The sequence below is a fragment of the Paramisgurnus dabryanus genome, chromosome 24 (assembly GCF_030506205.2).
Source record: "Paramisgurnus dabryanus chromosome 24, PD_genome_1.1, whole genome shotgun sequence".
In the NCBI taxonomy this organism is placed as follows: Eukaryota; Metazoa; Chordata; class Actinopteri; order Cypriniformes; family Cobitidae; genus Paramisgurnus; species Paramisgurnus dabryanus.
The window spans coordinates 23,197,632-23,222,702 of record NC_133360.1 but is presented as its reverse complement, the minus strand read 5'-3'; the positions used below and the strand labels follow the sequence as shown (position 1 = coordinate 23,222,702).

The following is a 25,071-nucleotide window of genomic DNA, read 5'->3' as shown; positions in this document are numbered from 1 at the left end:
GTCAGGACAAGAGAGTGTGAGAACAAATCAACATTAAGCATCCATGCTGGATCCCAAGCACAATATGAGTCTTTGCCATATACTGTCTAGATGAATCAGACCTGTGTGACATTTCTGCTTTTGAAGTGACTTATGCTGCACCAGTTAGTGACAAAGTGCCTGGGGTGTTCTTAAGAATTCTTGTGGCGCCTTGACACTTGCGCTCTAAAATTAAAAATCTAAACAAAACCCGCAATAAGCCCTACGGAAATGGTGCAAGCAAATAAATAAATTAACAGGTTGACCTTTAGAGGCTTTTATGGTGTAAATCCCAAAAACGCTCTGGCAACCGAAGGTGACAGATAGTGGAGCGCAACATCATTTCGTGACGAACTACTTGGAGATGGCCATAAGAAATCCTTAAAGGCAAAATAAATAGAATGAATAGGAAAAAAATAGCATCCTTGTTATACCATGTGAAAGGTTAGATAACGTTTACATCTGATAGTATGAAGTGAAGACTCTTAGGCCTGGCACAGGTTCTTATAAAATTATAATTTATTTTTATGTTGTTTATATTCTGGTTTAAACTTTTCCAAACAACTTGAAATGTTCATTTTTTTAACAAAAACAGCTCAATTTGAATGAGGTGCATCAGCGTCTTTCTTGCAATATACTGTACGGACAATCTGTCACATCCGTCAACATTATTATTATTGTCTGAGATATAAACACACACAGAATGAATTCAGAGAAACTTGGCTAGATGCTGGAGGGGCGGATGTGGATCAAAGGGCGACCAATTTAAGAATTTCATTGTTTTCTAACTTGACAGCTTTAAGGGGAAAAAAAGGTGTGAGCCAAAGAATTGCCCCATCCAATTAACACACTGAGGTAGCTTGTTTTTCCATGTGACAACACGCTCTCAGCCTCTTCTTCTAGGGACACATCTGGTGCAGCAGAAGAACTCAACAGTGAAGAGAGAAAGCTGGATCAGACTACATTTAGTCATATAAACCTAATATCTAAGATGCCACGTTTCCCAGCAACACTACTTTGTGTCAAATACAAAAAAACGAAACTGAAAAAAGACATTTGCATTTGGTTAGCTGAATAACTCCAGAAATATTTTAGATATTTAATGGAAAGGAAAAATATGTGAGGTGTAATTTTTTCCATGTTTTGTAATATTTAAATATAATAAATCTTACATTAACGGGGTTGTGAACTGAGAATTTAATTTCTTCTTGATCTTTCGACAGTAAAGAGGTCATTATACTATAAAAGTATATACATAGCATATGTCTGGCCATATGCCAAGTTACGTTATGTCTGACCATCATCAACTCTAGAACATACTTCAATTTTACATTCCAATGCATTACTTTTCCATTGCTTTTGCATGTTAACAGACGCTAGATAGACATCTTTGGACGTTACACGCACATCTCGTATCTTTTGCAGTGTACCGTGCATGAGCGTTACATTTTAAAGGGACACTACACTTTTTTTGAAAATATGCTCATTTTCCAGCTCCCGTAAAGGTAAACATTTGATTCTTACCATTTTGGAATCCATTCAGCTGATCTCCGGGTCTGGTGCTACCACTTTTAGCATAGCTTAGCATAATCCATTGAATCTGATTAGACCATTAGCATCGTGCTCAAAAATAACCAGAGAGTTTCGATATATTTCCTTTTTAAAACTTGACTCTTCTATAGTTACATTGTGTACTAAGACCTTCAGAAAATTAAAAGTTGCGATTTTCTAGGCCGATATGGCTAGGATCTATATTCTCATTCTGGACTGATAATCAAGGACTTTGCTTCTGTAACATGGCTGCAGGAGGCGTAGTGATATTACCCACTGCTTGAAAATAGTCCCATTGGTTACTTTCAATAGTAGGGGACTATTTCAGGTGCTGTGTAATATCAATACGCCTGCTGCAGCCATGTTACAGCAGGAAATCCTTGATTATTACGCCAGAATGAGAGTATAGTTCTTAGCCATATCTGCCTAGAAAATCGCAACTTTTAATTTTTCCTGGAGATCGGCTGAATGGATTCCAAAACAGTAAAAATCAAATGTTTAACTCTAGGGGAGCTGGAAAGTGAGCATATTTTCAATAAAAGTGGAGTGTCCCTTTAAGACGCTGTGTCAAGTTAAAAGAATTTCAAATTTTGCAGGCTGTGCAGCTCATCAATGTCAGGTCCAGTACACTGGACCAATCAGGAAACCCCGGAGGCGGGACAAACGTTGCATGCCAATATCCGTTATTCCGTCCTGTTTTAATTATTCTCTTTTTTCATTTCTTTTATTTAAACAAAGCATTTTTTTAAACATTTTAAACTGTTTTTTCTTTATGTAAACTGTTGACATTTACAAATGTTGATGTTCCCCCTAACTGTCACTAAACGGAAGCAAATTGTGACTTTAAAAACCGGGTCACGTACCGAATTATACATTTTGTGTACCGCTACACCCCTAATAGTAATGCAAAAGACCGCCTCGGCAAGATAATATCCACACTTTTTTAACTCTTTCCCCGCCATTGACGAGATATCTCGTCAATTAAGAGAAAACGCTTCCCCGCCAATGACGAGATTTTCCGTCTTTCCGCAATACCGCTATTATCCACCAGGTGGCGCCCTTCCGCAACTTTTTAAAACCGGAAGTATTGCCCTATGGCAAGCTGCTGCATGTCCGTGTCTGTTTTAAAGATCGCTCTGAATGGGATCTCTATGAAAAGTCCGTCATAAAAATGGAATTATCTCTGCTTTTTGCTCAAAATATGGTGTTTTTGCAAAAACCTACCCATATTCAAAAGCTGATTGCAAAAGAACCACTAAAGGTAGGATGAAACGTTTTTTTTTTTTTGAAAGCAGAGGGTCTGTTCTTTCATTTGGTATATTGTATGTTTATTTATTTAAAGAAGAACATTTTCTGGAAGGCATTAAACTTTGGTGAAAATCATGAAAAACGCTGGCTGGCAACTTTTTTTAAAAATGCTGGCGGTGAAAGAGTTAAAATAATTACAACGTGCAATTCGACACATGCACAGATGGGGGTGTCAAAACTTTTGCAAAACTGTTACCCTGTTAATAGCAGCGGTTACTTTCAAGTTTTTTATGCGGCACTCCCACGAAAACAGAGTGGTGTAACTCTTTCCCCGCCAGCGTTTCTAAAAAAGTTGCCAGGCAGCAACAGTAATTTTTATGGATTTTCACAAAAAGTTTAATGCCTTTCAGAAAATGTTATTCTTGAAATATATAAACATACAATATATCAAATGAAAGAACAACGCGAGTGATTTCAATGTTAAGTCAATGTGAAGACGCGTTGACGCGCTTCAAGAGGTCCCGTGGCGCGGAAGAGGCGTTCGGCGCGGCACGGAAGACGCGTTTCCGCCTCTTTCGCATGTGAAGCTTGCGCAAATTGAGCGGTACGCGCGAATGGTGCTTTTTGTGCATTTTGCGGTTCACTCGAATTTGCGGCTGACGCCCGAGTTGAAAAATTTAAACTTTAGCGGAATTTTGCGCCGCGTTAACCAATCAGCCGAAACGTGGTTGGTGTAAACTCAGCATAAGGGGTTGCTTCCGGGTTTTATAAGTTTGGTAAGAGCGCCACCTGGTGGATAATAGTGGAAATATTGATTGCTGAAAAAACTAGTTAACTCGTCAATGGTGGGGAAAGAGTTAAAATAGAGGCTCAAAAACAGGGTCGAAAAAACCTATTACTTACTAACTATTTACATTTTTTTTTTACAGTTCATGACACCTTGAAGTTACAATAAGTAAAATTTATTTAGAGAGCTTTTTTACAATGCTGCATTGTCTAGCTTTACATGAAAAAAAAGTTAGTAACATACATGCAGTGTAACACAGAGAATTTTGAAATCCAAAACGCATAGATAAACTGCAGTAGTACCATGAAATATGTGATTATACATACACTATATACATGGGCTCACACACATATACATATTTAAATATATATATATATATATATATATATAGAATGTATGTGTTGTGTTAATAAGGGTTTGGTCAGCGATGCATGGTCAACACAGGGGCAAGGCATTGCTTTCACTCCCCGCATGGTCGCTTGACAAATGTTAGCATGAGCCTCTAAAGCAGCATGACAAGCGCATGCTGAGAGCAAAGTCGAGCTAATGTGTTCTGGCATGCGGCTCGCTAATCACACATTTACATATGCAATGACCTACATTTGCATGTCAGCTCGCACACTGTCCGGCCTGATTAACGACGGGCACCTCCCAACGCAAGGGCGAACGGCATAGCGGCGGGATGAGGCCAGAGGGTGGCGGCTTTTTTGGCAGCCGAAGGGACGCACTGCCAGCCAGGATTAGGCCTGACGCGGCCTGAGCTCCAGACACTTCATTAGAGGTAATCTGTTTAGCAGTGGGCAGTGTATGTAAACTTCACAGGCCATTTGCGGCACCTTTTTGCCCCCTGGCCTCGCCTTCAAAGGGCAGTAGGGGCGCCCTGACTGACAGCTTGTCTCATCCGTGGCTGTGCGCTGTCACACAATTTAGAGCGCCGAGCTGACACACGATGAACCGCAGCAGCCGAGGATCTCGACAACGGCGTGACGCGGTTTGTACATATCACGGCTTGCGGCTGGGGCGAGAGCTCAAGGGCCTGTTTTGGCAAAAGGAGAAAACGCTGGGAAACAGGTCGAGGAAAGCGGAGGTGCTTTTTATGCAGCCACCAAATATACCTAAAGTTGCCAACTTTAAGCATTCACATAAAAAATTTGTTTCGACAAATGATGCATGTGCTTCGGTTAAAAAAAAAGCATGCGATAGACTAGAATGGTAGCTGCAGTAAAGCATGCTGGGTAATAACTCAAAGGGACAACACATCACAGGAGCAACAGTAAAGGATGGAGGGTTGGCCGCTGGTGACACAAGTGTAAAAGAGAAATGCGCCATGACAAGGAACGTGAGATAGGAGGTAGAGAATGACGGAGGACGGGGTGGCAGCAGTGTGGAGACTAGGTGTGAGCTGACAGCACAACACTGCCAGCGGCTGCCAGGGAAAGGACAACCCAAGCTCTGAAGACGTGCTGGAGTAGCAAGACAGGCTTGGTGGTGTTGGTTGGTGGGTGCTGGAGGGGGATCAACGTGGCGGGGAGGAACAAGGCAGGAGATCCTGTTCGCATCCTTTTCATCAAACTCTCTCTCCAGGCCCAACCCATGCAATATTTATACCTTTTTCACCCTGCTAGTACTCGTGCTCCTCTTCCATCTGCTTCAGTATTTAAAGCTCGGCTTGCTTTACACGGGGATTTTGCTCTGACGAAAAATCTGCCGTGGCGATTAAAACCGGATCTGAAGATCTTGCCCTCCCACTCGCTCAGAGAGCAAATGCGCCATCAAATATGCAAGTCTTACCAACTTATCCGGTATCTTCTATGCATATCCATCAAACCGCAGAGACGTAAAGATATGGTATCGGCAGGAAAACTTGTATGCGTGATTGCATACACAATTCAGGATTTAAGCATCTCTGTATTTTTTACTGGAGGGAATAAGAGTCAAACTTGGAAACTTGAGAATAATCCTTCACCCTTGTAAAAGTCATTCTCTTTAGTTCTCATGGTTTATTTTACTGCTAAAAAAAATACCTTGAGTGTTAACGTCAATTCTTTCTGGGTTTTTTTTTAGAAGACAGTGGACCTGAAGTTCCCAGAACTCAGCTGTATTCAACAAATCAAAAACTTTGTGAAAATACAACCGGTCAATGTTACACCTATACATCGTAAACCTGGGAATTTCCATTAAATGTAAAGAAATGATTGAACACAAAAACTAAATCCTTGTGACTTCCAAATTTTGAATAATTCTCGTTTCTTATAAACAGATCAGGAATAATTGACTTCGGTCCTTTGAATTATTTGAAATTATACCACAGGGCTGTTGAATGCTTTATTCTGATTGGTTCCACGAGTGTCGATTATTTTTCTGTAAACCACACACCTAATCTGTCAAATGTCTTAAAATAATCACCAGAGCAATATTTGTGGTAAGCGTGATATAAGACGAATAATTGACTCCGGTCCTTTGAATTATTTGAAAGTAATGCACACCCGATTCGCCTCGAGCCGCATTACCACCTTGGGTGTGCATTATTTTCTAATAAATTAACAGCCCGTCATCAGTTATTCCTTACATAATGCACATCCGCAATGTAACGTCACTCCAATTCAGGTCTTGCTGTTATACCGCAGGTGTGCCTTATTTTCAAATAATTAAAGGAGCAGTGAATCAAATACTCAATTTTAACTTGATAATTTGTTATATAAGAGGTCATCGTACTTAAATGAACATCCTGCAAGTTTCAGAACTGAAAACGTCCGTGCTACTGAAATATAACCGTTTTTGGCACCAAGCCAGTAAAACAAGCCAGTGTGGAATTCGGAAATCTATGACGTCAAAGTAGAATTGAAGTACCGCCCCATAGCCAAATACAAGGACCACTTTTGAAGTCCCGCCCACAGCTTCGCGTCACACACGTGTGTCTCAACAAGTAAATATGTCTTTAAAGATTGACAAATGTAACCTTGACTTTTAAATACATTTTTTCTGAGAGACTTTTATTTTGACGCGGTGATCTGTTATGAAAGACTGGAAACGCATTTTCGGTTGTGGAAGAACCGCGTGGGAACAACACAGAAGCTAAATACTTTAATTCAGAGGCTTGGAACATAACATTAAATGCCTGGAAAAAGTTTGCTTTTTAAGAAGTTCCAGCTCGTGTGGGGAGTGTTTGTTAACTTTGTGTACACGGATTTATTTGGAAAGAAGTCGATGCTGGATTTGAAGAGAGACTGTGATTAAAAGCACCACTTATATTGGATCTGACAACAATGACACAGCATTATACACAGTAAGACATTTTACTTTATTTAAGTTACTGCGTTTCACTATTGCTTTGTTAGAAGAGATCGCTTGATATGTCTGTTGTAACATCCGTGTCTAAACACGTATGTTTGACCGTTTTAATGTACTAAAAACATTAAACGATTAATAAAGATACACCACTTAACAACACGACTGTAATTTAACGGTAGAAATATACAGTGTTATTTATAAAGAAGGATTTATCAGCCGCAGTTTAGATTCTGATGCCCGTTTACTGTGTTTTATACGGTAATTTAGGCGAGTTACGTTTGAAAGGTCAAACACTCAACAAAGCTTATTGTTTATCATATAACGGTGGTATTTAACATTACGTGAATGTAAAAGCAACCTCACAAGCACAATCGAATTATACAAAGTTATTGATAAGGATTTATTAGCCGCAGTTTAGATTCTGATGCGCGCTTACTGTGTTGTATACGGTAATTTAGTCACGTCGAGTTTTGTTTCTACTTTAATATACGTATTGTCATTTATGCGTATCATATTTAGCACCCAGAATCTTTTGTGGCTCAAACATATTTGTGTTCGGCTGCTATTTTTATCACATTAATGTTTTTAAAACATTTCCCCACATGTAATGACGGGGAACGAAGACGTCCAATCATAGCAGTGGGTGTTTACGTCCAGGTCTTCAATGCGGCCCGCCCCTTCAAACGAACCATTTCTCCAGACAGCCACTAATCTATGTTACAAAATAGCCTATTACTTATTGTTTTTGATGTTTTTGAATGTAAAAACCACGCGGACATCAGAAGTAGACATCAGGCAACAGTATAAAACAATAAAATCGACAAATTCACCGCCCCTTTAAGAAGGACCGAAGTCAATTATTCTGCACATTACTACAGACATTGCTCTGGTGGTTATTTTAAGATATTTGACAGGTCAGGTGTGCGTATATTGAAAAATATAATTAAACATATCCCATAACCAATGACAAGGCTTAAAGATGCAATTTGTATTATCTGCGCCGCTAGATGGCGCCAGATCAAATCAATAACAATGATGTTGTTTAATGACGCTCTGAAGCAGTGTGGAATTATGGGATTTGTAGTCTTTAACTCAACCGCTGATGGCCATCAATCAGACGCGAACGAGAAATCACGTTGGTGGATAAGGTAATCAAGTCTTATAAATGTTGCGTTTGATGACATCGTTTATTTCATTATGTAAGTTTATTTGTGATGTTCAAAACAAAATTGTTAGTCATAGATGTTACACTATTAGTCCAAATTCGATGGTTAACACAGCACAGAATTAAGTTTTTAACTTACAATCTACAATGATTTTTCACATAACGTATTGACAGTACAAATCTTATTGTGAAGGGTCTTAAAATAACCATTTATATTGCTGTACAATACCTTTTGATGTGCATATCGTCCGCGGGAAGACACGCTGATTACAATCTACACACTAATGTTGTGATCAATATAATAGCATACGTTTTTAGAAGGGCTACGAATCAAAACAACTCACCCATCGCGTAAAACACAAGCAGGATCAGAATCTCTGTCTAGTTAAATGTTGTCGTGAAGCTCTCTCCATCCAGATAATGCAACAACAAATTGATCCTTTCTCGTTTTGTTCCAAACTCTTCTTGGGTCGTTTGGTTGGCCCGTACGCTAACAGGAGCTGACACAACCAGCGGCAGACGGTTAAGAGTAACTTAATCCATAAGTCCCATAAGCAAGCGCGTAGCCTGACAGGCGCTAACGCATAGTTCCGCATTTGTCCACGACACTGGCTGGGTCCGAAAACTCAAGGCAGTGAGGACTTGTTGCCTCGCTGCCTCATGAGGACATGACTTCGGAGGCATGAAGGCAGCTCAGAGAAAGGCTTTCCGACGCACTTCAAAAGCAGCGTGTTTGAAATATAAACAGAGAGCGCCTTTGTGATAACTAATCACATATTTGAAAACTACAATACTAATTTCTAGCTAGAAATGCAATTAAAATGTGTAAAAAGTGAAAATATACGTTTATTTACACTAAATTTGTGCTCCAATCGCTTCCTTGGCCACCATTTAATTTTTTCGAACTTGACCACTGTTGTCATGTGGTTTTTACGTCAGTAAAGGCGGTGACAAAGGGTCACATGGATATTAACGTCATTGACAGGAGACTGCACTGCCCCGTGTCAATGTTTTGAATGGAAATTTTCTCACGATTTACAAGTAGTTGAAAACATTACAGATATTGATAGTAATCAGCTGGACAAAATATATAACACTGGCCGAGTGGTTTTTGGACATTTTACTGCAAATATCTTACAAATTCAGGTCTCCAGACTAACTTTTTTCACTAGGAGCACAGTGGCCCCCAACTGAAAATTTTAGGAGCACAACCAGAAAATGTAGGGGCACACACCGTAAATCAACATGCTAACCAAATATTCACATTTCAACTTATTTCCACTGTATTACTAATTAATACTTTGATGATAGATGCAGAAAGTACAATGTGCTGTTTCAAATTCAGTGTCACATCACAAAAAAAGGACAAATTTACTGGTCGCACATGTGCGACGATGTAAAATTCAGTGGCACACTCTCAAATTTTGGTGGCAAAATGTCACTATTTTGTTGCAGTCTGGAGCCCTGAAATTGCACCTTTAAAATAGACGGTTTCATCGGCGCACGTGATACACGTCTGGATCCGAACATTACTTTCGGTTTTGTCTTTTTAATTGTCTGACTAGTTACTAAACTGATCTCTTGAACAAATGCCTCGTCGAAAATTTTTTGGTTTCCTAGGTAATCTATGTGTTGTTTTTTGCTTGTTATATAAATAAACTACGTTTAAAGAACTTTGTTGTTATTTATTCTTAGCGGAGTTTACCGGAAGTTACGTGCGGACCGCGACAGCCGCTTGTTTATGTTGTTACTGCTGAAACTGTCTATAACTCATAACTATTTTCGACCTAAAAAGCTATGAACAGTAATAACGCTAATTTTCTCTATTTGCTTTTCTGTTTCTAGCGATTACGCCAGCTCCAGTCTGGATCCTGCCTCCATCAGATGACCAAACACAAATTTAAAAAAAATGACACCGGCCTTTGCAAGGACTTCAGACAACGCCAGCTCTGGACTATAAACTGATTTATAATTTTCTGAATTGTTGTGTTTTGTGTGTATTCTACATTGTGTCCTTTTGTAAAGCTGCTTTGCAATAGTGTAAACTGCGAATAGCGTTATACAAATAAATGTGAATTGCAATAATAAAGTCAGGGGCCAGTTGTTCAAAAAGTTTTAACTGGAAATACCATGTTTTGCTATTCAGGATCAGGTAAACCATCTCACTTTTTTCCTGGTTTTTAAAGGGAAAATTGTATTGGATCACCCTGATACTGATACACACTTTTTCAGATTAGCAAATCTGGATTACTAGGATTTTAAAAGGAATTTTCTCTCGCCATACTATATAGTTCTCATTTTTATTTGTTTTATTTTGTGCCACCATACTACTCATGTAACACTCTTTAAATAAGGAAAACATGGAAGTGTTTGGTGGCTTCTAAATTCATCCCTGTTTGGATCCTAAGGAATAAATAGGGCTAGGCTAAATACTAACACATTCATGACACGCCGTACAAAGATTAAGTGCACGCACTGAATAAAGACAGGTATGTATTAATTTGTCTAAGTTGAGGTAAGAACATAGTAAAGTATTGAAAAACAGTGGTGTTTTCCTTTAAATGGGTTCATATGTCAGTGTTGACTGTTAGCTATGCCAAAAACAGCAGGTAGTTTGGTCAGTATGGGGTCAGTATTGTCTTGAAGAGACTTTCCCTTACGTTTTTATTTCTATTCAACATTCAGTCTTTTCTTCTGGCCCATGAAAAACCCAACAAATATAGATTATACACAAACACATGCATTTTAAGTTACAAAGAGTCTAATGGTGCTTTTCCATTGCGTAGTACCACATGGTTTGGTTTGGGTCAGGTCAGCTTACCTCACTTTGGCTTGGTTAGGTTGAAGGTAAAGCTAATTACAAATTCTAAAGCTTTTACATTAAAGCAATGACGCTGGTAGTGACGATTCTCTCAGACCAATCAGTGATCTACAGTGTTCTCACGTCACGTTTTGGTATCAGCTCGGGTCGCTTGGAACCCCAACCGAGGTGGTACTAAAAAAAGTATCAGGTACTACGTACTGCACCCAGTGGAAAAGCCCCCAAAAGTAAGCAAAAGACCCGACCTGACCCAAACCATGGGGTACTACGCAATGGAAAAGCGGCATAAATGTCCGGTAGTTTACATCTGTAGGGATGCCGGTTGTTAAAACTACTTTTGACTATTTGGTCTCTGATGATTGCAATAAATATACTGTACAGTCCCAAAAAAAAACAGTTAAAGAAATATTTTTTGTTTGATATTGACTGCTGTATGAGGAATTTATATGGACTTTTTTCTTTCTTAATTGACTGGAAGGTTTAAATGGTAGCCCAATGTTATACTTTGAATACTTTATCATTATAAGGATTGAATGAATCAAGAGCAACATTTCCACATAAAATCATGAATGTATAGACCTTTTGCGAGTCGACGTCACAGTTACGTCACGCGCGCATGTGGTGGCAGAAAAACAGTGGAAATGAATGAGACACAAGTGAAACGAACAATATAACTCTCTAGAAAATGTCTTGTTGTGCTGTTGAGTGTCAGAATAGGAATGCCAAAATAGATGACCTTCATTTTTATAGTATATTGTCGTCGAAGACACCATTTGAAGATAAACGTAGGTGTTTATGGTTCCAATAAGCCCTCAACCGGACAGACTGGAGTGATGAAATCATTTGGAAATCTTTTAATAATTACAATAGAAAATAATTAGAGAAGATATCCGGTGTTCTGTCGAAGTCTGTTCCCTCTATGTGTTTCTTATAGCGTTTTCATCAAGTTACGTTTATAATTTATCTAGAAAGATTAGAGATTTGAATTAGTTCATAATATCAATAATATTACCATTTATTAAAGTTTTCTTTTTTTTTTTTTTTTTCTATTACTTCTTTTTACCATACATCTTAGCCTATGTCTTCTTCCTGTTTGTTCTAAATTATGATGTTTACTAATAAATATATAAACATAATACACATACACACGATGTTAAGTGTTAATAATATATAAACAGGCCTATACAAATTAATTTATATGTAAACATAATAGTTTTAGAACAAACACGTATGCTATAAATTTAAGAAAGAAATTGAAAACAGGAAAATGATGAAATATTTAATAAATTATATTATACAGAATACATGATAGTATTGCTCTTATAAGTACGTCAGCGATTCATACTGTAAAAATAATTGATTTACCAATAAAGAACAATACATATACATTACATACATGCACACATCAGTAGCCAAGCACTTTAAACTTTTAATTTATTTAAAAGATAAACGTAACTTGGTGAAAACGTTATAAGAAACATTACACTTAAGAGAAACATAGGGGAAAACGCAAAAGGTCTATACATTTTACATAACAGAAATGTTGGATTGTAGACTAACTTTAGGTTTATAAGTTTTAGTAAAACTTTTTTAGAAGTTTTATTACAATTTTGTTCCTGAAATCCACCCTTCGGCTGGGATCAGATCCTACTTTTTGTGATCAAACAAATCCCGATCTTACTAAAATGGTTTAAACAAGACAAAGTAAAATTTGATCCAGATCAAAACCTAGATTGGATTTGTGGTCCAATCCAAATTCAGAATGCATTTTTTTTATTATGAGCAACCCATTTTTAAATTCTGATCTCATTCGATAGCCGAAATCCAAATGGATTACTTTTGAACAACTGGCCCCAGATGATTGAAGCGAATTAGTCCAGGTGTAAAAATAAAGCATGACAAAAGCGGGATTAAGAGAAAGAAAGAGAAAAAGTAAGAGAGAGAGAGAGAGAGAGAGAGAGAGAGAGAGAGAGAGAGAGAGAGAGAGAGAGAGCGAGAGCGAGAGCGAGAGAGAGACAGAGCAAAAGACTGCTAAAAGCAGCAGATTTTCAACACCTCTGTCTCTGGCATTATGGTGGAGAAACACATGATGGCTCCTGTGTGCAGGAAACGCTGCTTGTGCAGAGAGCAGAATCTCATTATCACCTCTCACCCGGCACAGCGGAGAGACAGCCAGAGCAGACCGCCGCCTGTCTCTCTGCAGGTGGATTGACAGACACGGGGAGACTTGACAGGGGCAGATGTGGATGTGGAAGAGGGCGACGAGATTGCGCTACATGCTGCTAAGCAAGCAGGTGGCGAGTCGGATCGGCAGACTGAAAAGAACTAAAATCGCTTTGTAGAATGACTATATATATATATATAAAGTCAAGATTACAAAGAAAGTTTGGCTCGGCTGTAATCGTATGCGTGTTTTTTGTTTATGTGTAAGTCAAAATGACAAAAGTAACCGGCATTCATACCTGTGGCTGAAATACTGGCACTGGAGGCTGTTGACCTTGTGATTGGGCGTCCATCATGTCTCAGCTCAGTCCTGTACACCCCTGCCAAGCAAACACAAAATAAGATACATCAACCAACCCCTGTATCATACAGAATCCTCCCCCCTTCGTCTCCCATGCGTTTAATAATCTCGGCCCTTCGGATTTGTCTGAAGCTGAATGTGTGAATCTGGTAATAGAATTAGGCTCCTGACGTTCACACGGAAACGGCCAGCCAGCGTCACCTCGTCCGATGAACCCGATACCTGAGAACACGACACCCTTTGCGTTAATGAGACCTGTCAAAAAGTCTTGGCACTGGACTTAAAATTAAATAGGAAAACTCCATTGTTAAAAACCTGATTGAGAGATGAAAGGGCTATGCGTTTTGTTAGACAATACAATCGCAGTGACCGAACAACTTTGGGGAAGTAATTGATGTAGTAACGATACAAAGCATTTTACTGTATGCGTGTAACCAAATATGATGCTGTCCAGATTATTTACTCTCAACTACGTCATCCAACATCATGTTGATGTCTTTCTTTGTTCAGTCGAGGAGAAATTATGTTTTTTGAGGAAAACATTCCAGGATTTTTCTAATTTTAATGGACTTTAATGGACCCCAACACTTAACAGTTTTAATGCGGTTTAAAATTGCAGTTTCAAAGGACTCTAAATGATCCCAAATGAGGCATAAGGGTCTTATCTAGAGATACGATTGTCATTTTTGGCAAGAAGAATAAAAGTATGCATTTTTAAACCACAACTTCTTGTCTTCCTCCGGTCTTGTGACACGCCAGTGAGACCTCACGTAATACGTCATCACGTCAAGAGGTCACGGATGACGTATGCGAAACTACGCCCCAGGGTTTACAAATCTGGAGAAAGAGGACCGTTCCGACGTTGTTGTAATTAATGTCTTTGTGTCAGTTTATTGTTTCAAATGCTCCGCAAATGTGCGTTTCATAAAACGTGACCTTTCAACGTTATTACGCAATTACATGAGGTCGCGCTGGCGCGTCACACAGTCGGAGGAAGAAGAGAAGTTGTGAATTAAAAGTGCATATTTTTATTCGCTAGATAAGACCCCTATGCCTCGTTTGAGATCGTTTCTTTTAAAACTGCAATTTTAAACTGCATTAAAACTGTTAAGTGTTGGGGTCCATTAAAGTCCATTAAAATGAGAAAAATCCTGGAATGTTTTCCTCAAAAAACATCATTTCTTCTCGACTGAACAAAGAAATACATCAATTTTGGATGACATGGTGGTGAGTAAATTATCTGGATTTTTTTTTTTAAGAAAATTGACTAATCCTTTAAACATGAGATTGACAGGTCATCTACTACAGGACTACCGAAACATAATATGTGACCCAGTCTGTAAAAACCCAGCTGTAGTCATTTTTTTGTGATTTCCTGTTTTATACATAAAATCATCCTAGATAATGTAAAGATCATTCTGTGAAAATATAACCTTGATATCTTTTATATTGGCTGAGTAATATCATGTCAAAGATTGAAATCAATCAACTTTGATGCTCCATAATTAAATTATTAGACTTTAACCTTGAACGTTCATGAAACCAAAAATTCCATTAAACCCTTCTGTTCACAGAGCGCCTGGTCTATTCATAGATTTTACTAACCCACAGAGAAATTAACATGCAGACGTCCGCACGTGTGAAATACAGTAGAGGTGTGTTGTCGCAGAGACAACGATAAGAAAGAATAAATTAGACCTCAGCTCACATTGGTGACAGAAAGCAACTACAAAAGACGGCCGCATGCTTTTCTTTACATCAAGCCGGGAGATGGGCCTGTGCGTGCGGCAGCCATCAAAATTTTTAATGATAGCTCAGTTGTCACATCACTGCGGCGCACCGCTCAGGGAAGCTCGCCGTTTCCTCGATGTACTGAAAGAATATAAGCGAGGGTTAAAAAAAACACGCCTTTCATAGAAAGGCCATTTACATGTCGCTCACCGCCGTGCACGTCCGTCTCCTCGCGTTGTCAGGGCTGAGTGGATCGCAGAGCCTCGAGCCAATTAAAATACCTCATGCCGGTGAACGGAGAAATGGTGCTGGAGCTGTCACCATGGCAAAATAAAACCATCTCGGTTTGGGGAAGGTTAATAATACTAATTAAACACCAACCCTGAGTCTAAGAATTGTGTGAGGCAGTGCGTGCAAGACAGGGTTTGTTGCGCGCTGAAGATTTGTTTTTGTTTGCCATTTTTGCAGTTTAGTTTAATCCGTGTCTGTTTGAAGGATTATTCTGATGCATTACCCCTCGGGAATGAACTATTAACACAGTACCTCTACGAGTATGTAATTATGAGATTTTATATCAATGAAACGAACGCTGCCCTCATTCAGCCTTCATAAAGATTCGTACGTTCTTTCTTTACGAGATTTCGTAATGACGACTGAGGCAGAGGTGAATAATTCACTGTGCTAATTAACAGCATGAGACAGCAGTCAGTGCTCGGTAGATTTGCGAATGCTCATGCTGACACTGTACTAACAAAATTGTCTTCTCTGTGTTACTTTTATTAGAGGATTGTTTACACGATTGCGTGAATCCGAGTAATAAATCAAAGTGGACATGTATGGCTATTTACAGAAACAAATGCAAGGATGGCCACTATCGAGGTTTATAGTTAACATAATATGGAGTTTGCCATATTTTACTTAATGTGATATATTAAAGGTGCCATAGAATGTAAAACTGTATTTATCTAGGCATAGATGGATAATAAGAGTTCTGTACATTGTAATTACGTATTATGAGCCTCAAACATACTTTTTTTCTCATTCTTATGTAAACCTTGTGAATGCAAAAGACCCCTGAAAAACAGGCCAATCTCAACATAACACCGACTACAATATGCTAGTTAATGCTATATGCTAACGTTTAACGTGCTTAAGTTCTACTATTGACTAGGGCTGTAACGATTAATCGTGCAAATGCACGTTTTCTAAATGAATGAATTTTAACGAATTACGGTGAAATCCTAGCACATCCCAAAGCCAGGGGGCGCTCTCATGCAGAAACTCTCTTTGTGCCGCAGAAGAAGTAGCATTAAAAACGCTAGGAAATGTCTACAGGAATATTTATATTGCTTTTCTTCAAATTGTTTCGAGTATTTTCATGATAATAAAGAATATTTCGAATGTTTTTGTTTAACGAGTGTTGCTTTTTTAAATGCACGTTATAAACGACACAGACTCATAATGATTTTAGATTGATAAGACTTCAAGTTCCTACTGACGAAGGCCATGCATGAAACAGAATCGCAGCCTTGCGATTTAGAATCCATTTTTAATGGGACAAACGATTATTCGTTACAGCCCTACTATTGATGTTACAGTTACATTTGCAGGTCCATACTGAAAAAACACAAACTTAACACTCTGAAACATTCATTTCCAATATCTGATACAGATTTAAAAAATATGGTCTGTTTACACCATAGTAGGGTTGTTGCGGTGACAGAATTTTCCCACCGGTTAATCAGCGCGTGACAAACCCGGTTTTACCGGTTTCACCGGGTGGGAGGGGCTTATAAATGCACAGAAGTGCGCATTTTACTTTCACTTTTGAGTTAGATGCAACTGTTGTTTAAATCCAGCGCTTGTGTACGCTGCGTTAAATCGCGTATGAATTTGCGTGCAAATGTGAGTGCAACAGCAGGTTTAAGTGCTTGAGTCAATGTGCGCAGGTACTTCTGACAGAAACCCGCCAGTCCCAAGCAGAGCAACCAGCTATTCCTCCATAAAGCGCTGCTTGAATGATGGGTTTATTATTATTCTTAATGAAAAACACAACAACAAAACGATCGCGCCTATATTAAACATCATATGTATCTTATAACAAAAACGAGTAAGCACGCGGCTTCTGCCATCGTCTGCTCGCCGCAGTCTGACAGGAATGAAATCTGACACCCGCAGCCGCTGCTCTGTGATGACGCGCGTTCAGGTCCGCTGGATTCAGCCAGCAGACACATACAGTTGTAAGTGTTTGCTCTCTCTAACGAAACTAAATGATTTAATTACAAGAAAATATCAAAACGACGGTGAAAGACGGTGTCGCGGTGGGCAAGTGATCTAACCGGTGAGAGGCTGAAGCACCGGTAATCACCGTTTCACCGACTATCGCAACAAGCCTACACCATAGACTGTAAAAAAGATGGACGGCGCGAAGCCTCTTCCTTCCATTGTAATGAAATGAACATAAAATATACGACGATGGGTGCTCACATGTTATGTGAAAAAGTCAGTTTGGAGTCAGGGCATGCGCAGAAGGAATCGTTTGTGGAGCCCGGAGGCGGAGCCAAGGTTTTAAACATCTGTCCAAATGCTTGCATGCCGAATTCAACCCCGCCCTTTGAACGTCTCATTTGACTAGCTTGCTAAAATAAGTTAAAGGGGCAATAAGTAGGATTTTAAGTGTTTTATTAATCAAAATCAATGTCTTTATTCATAAATATGTCCTTGTTGGTGTCAAATGACCTCTGCCAGTGATCTGACTTTTCTTTGTAAGCTTAGAATTTCTTCTCTTTACTTACATTGAACGGGTAAGTCCAAGGAGGCATCCATATCGTTCTGCCGTATTGATAAACTATAATAACAGAGAGGGACAAAAAGCACTAGCCTACCAACGCGTTTTCATTCAGAACACGTGAACCAGCTGACGCGAAACAAGGAGATCAGCGATTACATAACGGCTACCGTAGTTGCAACATACATTTGGAAAGGGGAGGAGCTAGAAAGCACTGTTCGTTTGAATGCAAAATACAATTCCACCATTAGATAGGGGGGTAGATCCTACTTATTGCCCCTTTAAGTTAAATAAAACTTTTGTCAGTGTGAAATAACACAGAAATCGAAAATTAATAGTTATATCTTCAATCTTCCCTCGAAGCTCCGACCGAAAGTCCACTCAGAGAAGCTGTCAATCACAAATTCAATTCAATTTATTTTATTTTACAAATGTCAATCATAATGACACGCCCCCGTTTCTGTAGCATCAAATTACTAGCTAAAATGAAGTTTATCACAAAAATGAACAATTGAACATATATCAGCATGACAACAACTACCTTAAAAGACCAAAACCTTCTTTAGAAAAATTTTGACCCGAGTCCAGTTTGTTTGCATGGAGAGAACGAGATATTTGTACTGCATCCAGCCACCAGGGGGCGATAAAAAAGCCAGCAGCTTTACACACAAACAGAGCTACTGAAATGAGCTGCTCTGAGAAACAGCCAATCAGAGCAGAGCTCCACATTATTATTCATGACTCTTTCAAATAAGGTAATAATAGATCATTTCATTCTGGGGACAAAACCTAGGGTTTGTAAATGGATATGTAAAACAATCTCTGGATCATTTTTGCACTTAATAAAGTCACATATCTTCTAGGTGTCAGAAAACAATTTAACATATTGTATCAATGCATTCTTTGGCACATTTAAAGAGCCAAACATGAAATCCAAAAAGAAAAAAAAGTGTAAGAGGAGATCAAACAGAAAGTATTGAAATACTGACAAGACTCAAATACTGACGATTTTATCCAAAACGACTTGCGGTGCATTCAAGGTATACACGTTTTATCAGTACATGATTTCCTTGGTAATCAAACCCATCACTGCTAATGCAGTGCTTCACCAGTTCAGCTACAGGAAACATGACATAGATATCAATATAATACTCTACAGATTCTCACTCATAGCTTCTATACGTAGTGGGTGAAAAATGAGAGCTTAAAAGTTGAAACAAGGCATTACTTTACTTACATTATTAAAGGTCACATTTACCAGTGGCAATATGGGACGGGTTGCCCTCATTGGCGATTATTTTCACTTTCAAAAACACTGTCTGGCAGCAACTGACCTATGCAGTGTCAAAATGACTTAAGGGCAATGACGCTTTCCATCACGGCTTAACCAACACCCTCATTAACAGAATCGATTAAAGATGCCACATGATATCAGCACACCAGCATCTAAACTAAAAGGGTAGAGATTACAGAAGCCGCACCTTTTCCAGACTAAACACCGAGATGAGTGTGTACACCAAACACACACGCACCCAAAACACACTCCTTCTCCATCATCGACACCCAACTGTCTAGAGAAACATTCATCTGCGCTTTTTCCACCGGCTATTTACGGCGTCTGCGAGTAACACGTGGTACTCCAGCTGCGTGCCATGTAAAATTAACATACTGAAAAGGGGCCGCGGCAACAACTAAAGCGGCTATACATAGCTTCGCATGACAAAAGGGCCATTACGTGCGATGATGACAGTAGGCAACCTACTTGAAATAGAGGCCTGGGAGCTGACTAATAAATAGTCTTGCCGCAAAGTTGTGCATGTATGAGGATACATAAAGCAAAAACGTTTCTTTACCTGCTGCATTAAGTGAAATAAGAAGAGATATTGGCCAATTTAGATGCAACGTTTCCTGATCTGGCTTGCAGGGTTTCCTGATCTCATCTGTTTCGTCATTTCCTAACTAAATTTCTATAAAATAAGACTAAAATTGTGTTTTATTAGTCATTTTCCAAGTATGAATTTTTGCTCACTAAATTACATTGCTGGGGTTTAATCTTATTGATTAACTACTGCATTTTTTACACTTGAGTATATGCAAGGTGTCCATCTTAAGTCAATAATGCAGTTTTGTTATGCGTAAATTATTGGTAATTTAGATATGCATCAAGTAACCAAATCAATGCTCCGAAGACTGAAGTGATTTTACTACATTCATCACAGCAAAGTAAATTCAAAATGTTTAATTCTACAAACAAATTTTTGTAAAAAAAAAAAGAATAAAAAATAAGGATTCCTATTATTAAATGGTTTAATATTTGTCCAACCAAGACAAAAAACAATCATGAACCAGTTTGGGATCAGGAAACTTAATGAGCAAAGAAAAGTGCATTAAATTCATTACAAAACAGTGGCGGCTTGTGACTGCTCATCCAAGGGGCGCAAATTCAAAATATGTGTTTGTTGCGTCATGTGCGCTCTTGTTCACAAAATACATGCAAGACACTCCCTTAACAGTAAACTTTGATTACACATGAGATTATGCGAGTATCTGGCAAACGCAAACGTCTTTTTTTTGTATAAATGCAAAACATACAACAGATAGTTACGCAGCAAAACAACAAAAACAAAACAGACAACAATTGTGATGGTTTTGTTCTGAGCAATGATAATGAGCGAATAATAATAATAATAATAATAATATTAAATTAAACTGATAATAATACATATTTGTGTAATAATAATAATAAGTATTATTATTGTTATTATTTTTATTATTGTTAATAACAATAATGATAATAATAATAATAATAATAATAATAATAACAATAATAATAATAATAATAATAACAATAATAATAATAACAACAATAATAATAATAATAATAATAATAATGATAAAAAACTTAAACAGATAATAATACATATGTGTAATAATAATAATAATAATAATAATAATAATATAATAATGATAATAATAATGATAATAAATTAAACAGATAATAAAACACATTTGTGTAATAATAATAACAATAATGATAATAATAATGATAATAAATTAAACAGATAATAAAACACATTTGTGTAATAATAATAACAATAATGATAATAATAATGATAATAAATTAAACAGATAATAAAACATATTTGTGTAATAATAATAACAATAATAATAATTAGGGATGCACCGAATATTCGGCCACCGAAAATTTTCGGCCGAAAATGCCCCAAAATAGCATTTTCGGCTTTCGGCCGAAAGACTTTTATCACCGAAACAATACGGCCGAAATTTTGTGATGACGCAAACAGAAACCGCGACCTGCACGTGCTTGTCTGAAGCAACATGTACATGCGGCGTGGATGTATTTAACCGCAAAAAGGCGCTAAAGTACGCACAGAGGCACATGCGGTTGTGTCCGGTCCAGACGTGATCATCACAGTGAGTACTCTCTTCAAAGATCAGAACTCTTGATGTGTAAACTTTAGAGAGAGTCGCGCAAATGTGTCTCATACTGTATAGTCCATTAACATACATGTGCCGAATAAAGCAATGAAAAACAACGTAACGTTTTTATGCTGCGCTGTTGGGATTCGCCTTCGTTCTCTGTGTGCACGCGCGTTTAAGTTCCCTCGATAGTGTACACACGAGTGAGACGCAAACAAGCGAACGTAAAATCTTTCTGTTATTGACAGGGCACATATAAACAAAATTATCTCCAAAGTATTCTTTTTCTAATAAAAACATTCGTTTATGTCTTAAGTGTATGTATAGATTACAGTCATAAGTCTCTGCTTATTTAAAGAGACACCTCAATTAACCTACTTAAGTCTAACAAAGAGACAAATAGCTCTAGAAATAATAATATATGTCATTTATACAATAAAGACAGTGTTATGATGACTCATTTAATTCGATTTCTGTACTTAATGTTAGCCCTTATTAATGTGCAGCTTTGTTCTTTTTTATAAATGTTGGTAATTTCTTTATTTGTTATTAGATTTTCCCCACCCCCTTTTTGCTGATCTGAAAAATAATCTGATCCGTGCCTCAAAAACTGTAATGTGATCTGAACCGTGAGTTTTGTGATCTGTCACACACCCCTATAGACCCTTTTACTGTTTGTACACAATGATGACGTGGCAGCGTATGCGCGCGCATTTAGGCAACGGAAGTATCGTAAGAATCAGCAGTGAAGCAACACAAACAGTAAGTTATTTAAAAAAAATTGACTTTATCAACATTTTCAACACAGCTACCAGATCCGTGTACTATAGTGGAGTGGATAGAAGACGTTAGCAGATGGCCAAAAATAAAGTTGCCAGATACATATATACGTATATTAGTATATTATATTTGAGCAACCAAACGCAACAACCAGACAATTTGATGCTGGGAAACCGTTTTAATAAACGTTCTGAGTTGCTACCACTGTATAACCAATGGGGAATAACACTTCTTCCGTTGCCCAAATGCGCGCGCAGGCTATTTGATCACGTGAGCTGTAAAAGGGTCTATAGTACACAGTGATAGCCATAAATGCATTTGTACAAATAATTGGCATAATTATTTATTTCGGTGTTTCGGTTTCGGTTTTTCGGCCTTGGTTTCCTCATTTTCGGTTTTCGGTTTCGGCCAAGAATTTTCATTTCGGTGCATCCCTAATAATAATAATAATAATAATAATAATAACAATAACAATAATAATAATGATAATAAATTAAACCGATAATAATACATATTTGTGTAATAATAATAATGATAATGATAATGATAATAATAATAATAATAATTTAAACCGATAATAATACATATTTGTGTAATAATAATAATAATAATAATAATAATAATAATCAATAATAATAACAATAATAACGATAATAATTATTATACATATTTGTGTAAAAGTATAATAATAATATTATCATTATTATTATGTAATAATTGTATGTACAAAAATGGTAGTATAGCAATAATATTTCTAGGGATTGTTATGATTTCAGGATTGTTTTTTTATCCCATAATAACTTATCTCTTTTATCAAAAACCCTTTAGACGCATCTGCAGCAGGCCCTTATTTTGACAAGACACCTGATGCACATAGGATCACTCGACGCCCAGAACACATATTTGAAATTACGAACCACACACATGACAGGCTACATACATGTTGTGACGAACTACGCATCGAGCGCCCTCGAAAAAAGTCGTCACCGGCGGCCACTGATGAAAACCACGTATGTCCATTTTGCCGATTTTGAGATTTTTCGACGGATTTAATGTCCAGGTTCATTTCCATATACAGTATGCTTCACATATCTAAATGGCCAATGAAAAGTTGTGAAATCATGTCATCTGATTTTCATGTATATCCATTTGGTGTCAAAGCTCTCAATCACGCCGCGTATCTTCCGCCCTGTGGAAGCATCTCACCGATCTTGTGAAGTTTCATAGTAGCTCAGCACTGGATAGCCGAATAAACATAGCCTGGTGAGACAATGACTTTCCTTCATCGATTCGAGGTAAACGTTTCCTCCCTGACGCCAGACGTACGTCTAGGAGTGACAAAATTACGGTAGGACTGTGCAAACAAAGTATCTGTCTAGCATTACCATGTCAGTGTATTGATTCATTGTCCCTTCATAGTTTGCAAAAGACATTTAATAAATGTATTATTAATATTAAATAAACTAAGCGTATTAATAAACTAAGACGTAGGCTATTTAATAAACTGAGCGTATTCATCTATCAATATGAAACGCGACTTGATCAGAAGAACGCGTATCGACCACCGTTACTGTAAAATATGCACATATGTCAATTTACCCTCAATTTTGGATTATATCATTACACTGGCAAGAATATGGTTACATGTAAAGATGTCGTACAAAGTATGACAACACTACATTCAACTGCTTTTGAAATACAGTGGTTTTTTTCACTTCCTGAAAAGCAACCGTTTTGGACATACGTGAGTTTCATCTGGCAGCGACGAAGGAAATCATATGATTATGGTGAAAATATCACGTAGGACTACCATGGCCGAGCTAACACAACAGGTCTACTTCACAGGAAGTGGGAGCATGAATGCTCCATTTCTGCTTGATATCTAGGTTTCCCTACAGTTTCCTGTTCAGTTATGGATAAAGAAAAGATAAAACAAGAAAGTGAGATTTTAAAGTGGATCAAGTAGTGAAGATGTTAACTGGCTCTGGACTTAAATTAGCCTTTGCTCACAGGTGTTCACACAGACCGGAATCAGATGTGGGCGAATCCGAGCGCGGATGAAGGGTGAGGAAGAAGGCCAACAGCGGAGCGTGGTATGAAGCAAACATCAAAGCTAGCTTTGAGCTTCTGAATACAGTAAAGTAGTGGCCATGATTATAAGATATGAAGAACCTTTTTTTTTTTGCGTGAAAGCAAAGCTTGGGCCATCTGATCATTGGAGTCTTTGAGAGGAACAGAGTTAATGATGAGACAGTCAGGAATTAAAAAGGACATTAGCACATTTATTTTAAACACTGTGGAAATAAACTCTGTTTAAGTCTATGAACGTAAGTCACAAAGAAGAAAACAAGTATGAAGATTTAGGGTGTGGCCAGTAGATTATTTAGCTAATAATGATGCCATTTATAAACTACTGTTCATCAAATATCTGTTAAAATTAACAATTAACTCTTTGAAAAACTTAAACGCCAAGATATGTATCAAAGTGGCATAGCTATTAGAAAAAAATCATACAAGTTTGTTTGTAAGTTTTCTTTCCTGTTTAAGTGACCATAAACAGCTGGATGTTACTCAGTATATTGAAACTTAAAGCAGTCTGTCTTGGGTCTTAAAGTGACAGTAGCCTGCTGCTTTCTGTGTCAGAAATGTGTTGATTTCATAACAAATTAATTTATATTTAATACAGATGCCTGAACATTAAAACAAGATTTTAGTATGTGTCATGTTCTGAATAAAAAGTAGTTTAAAACTATTATTAACTGTCTGTTTTTTACAATTTTCATTCAGGGGCAAAAATCTGCCTTTAAATTTGACAGGAATAAAGATTTGTTATTTATAATGATAATTATCGATATCGACCGATATGGAAAAAAATTATTTATAATTTTATTAAAATTAAAATATAAAAAAAAACTTACTAAAATCA

At 37.6% G+C, this 25,071-nt stretch overlaps 1 protein-coding gene across 1 annotated transcript in view; it reads right to left on the bottom strand.

The window, feature by feature from the left end:
• The window catches only part of nek7 (NIMA-related kinase 7), an 89,299-nt gene that overhangs the window by 48,842 nt on the left and 15,386 nt on the right, over nt 1-25,071 (bottom strand). The window contains exon 2 of the mRNA XM_065259522.2: nt 13,344-13,424. Within this exon, the coding sequence (XP_065115594.1) occupies nt 13,344-13,400 (57 nt within the window). The 5' untranslated portion in view covers nt 13,401-13,424. The remainder of the gene's footprint in view (nt 1-13,343; nt 13,425-25,071) is intronic.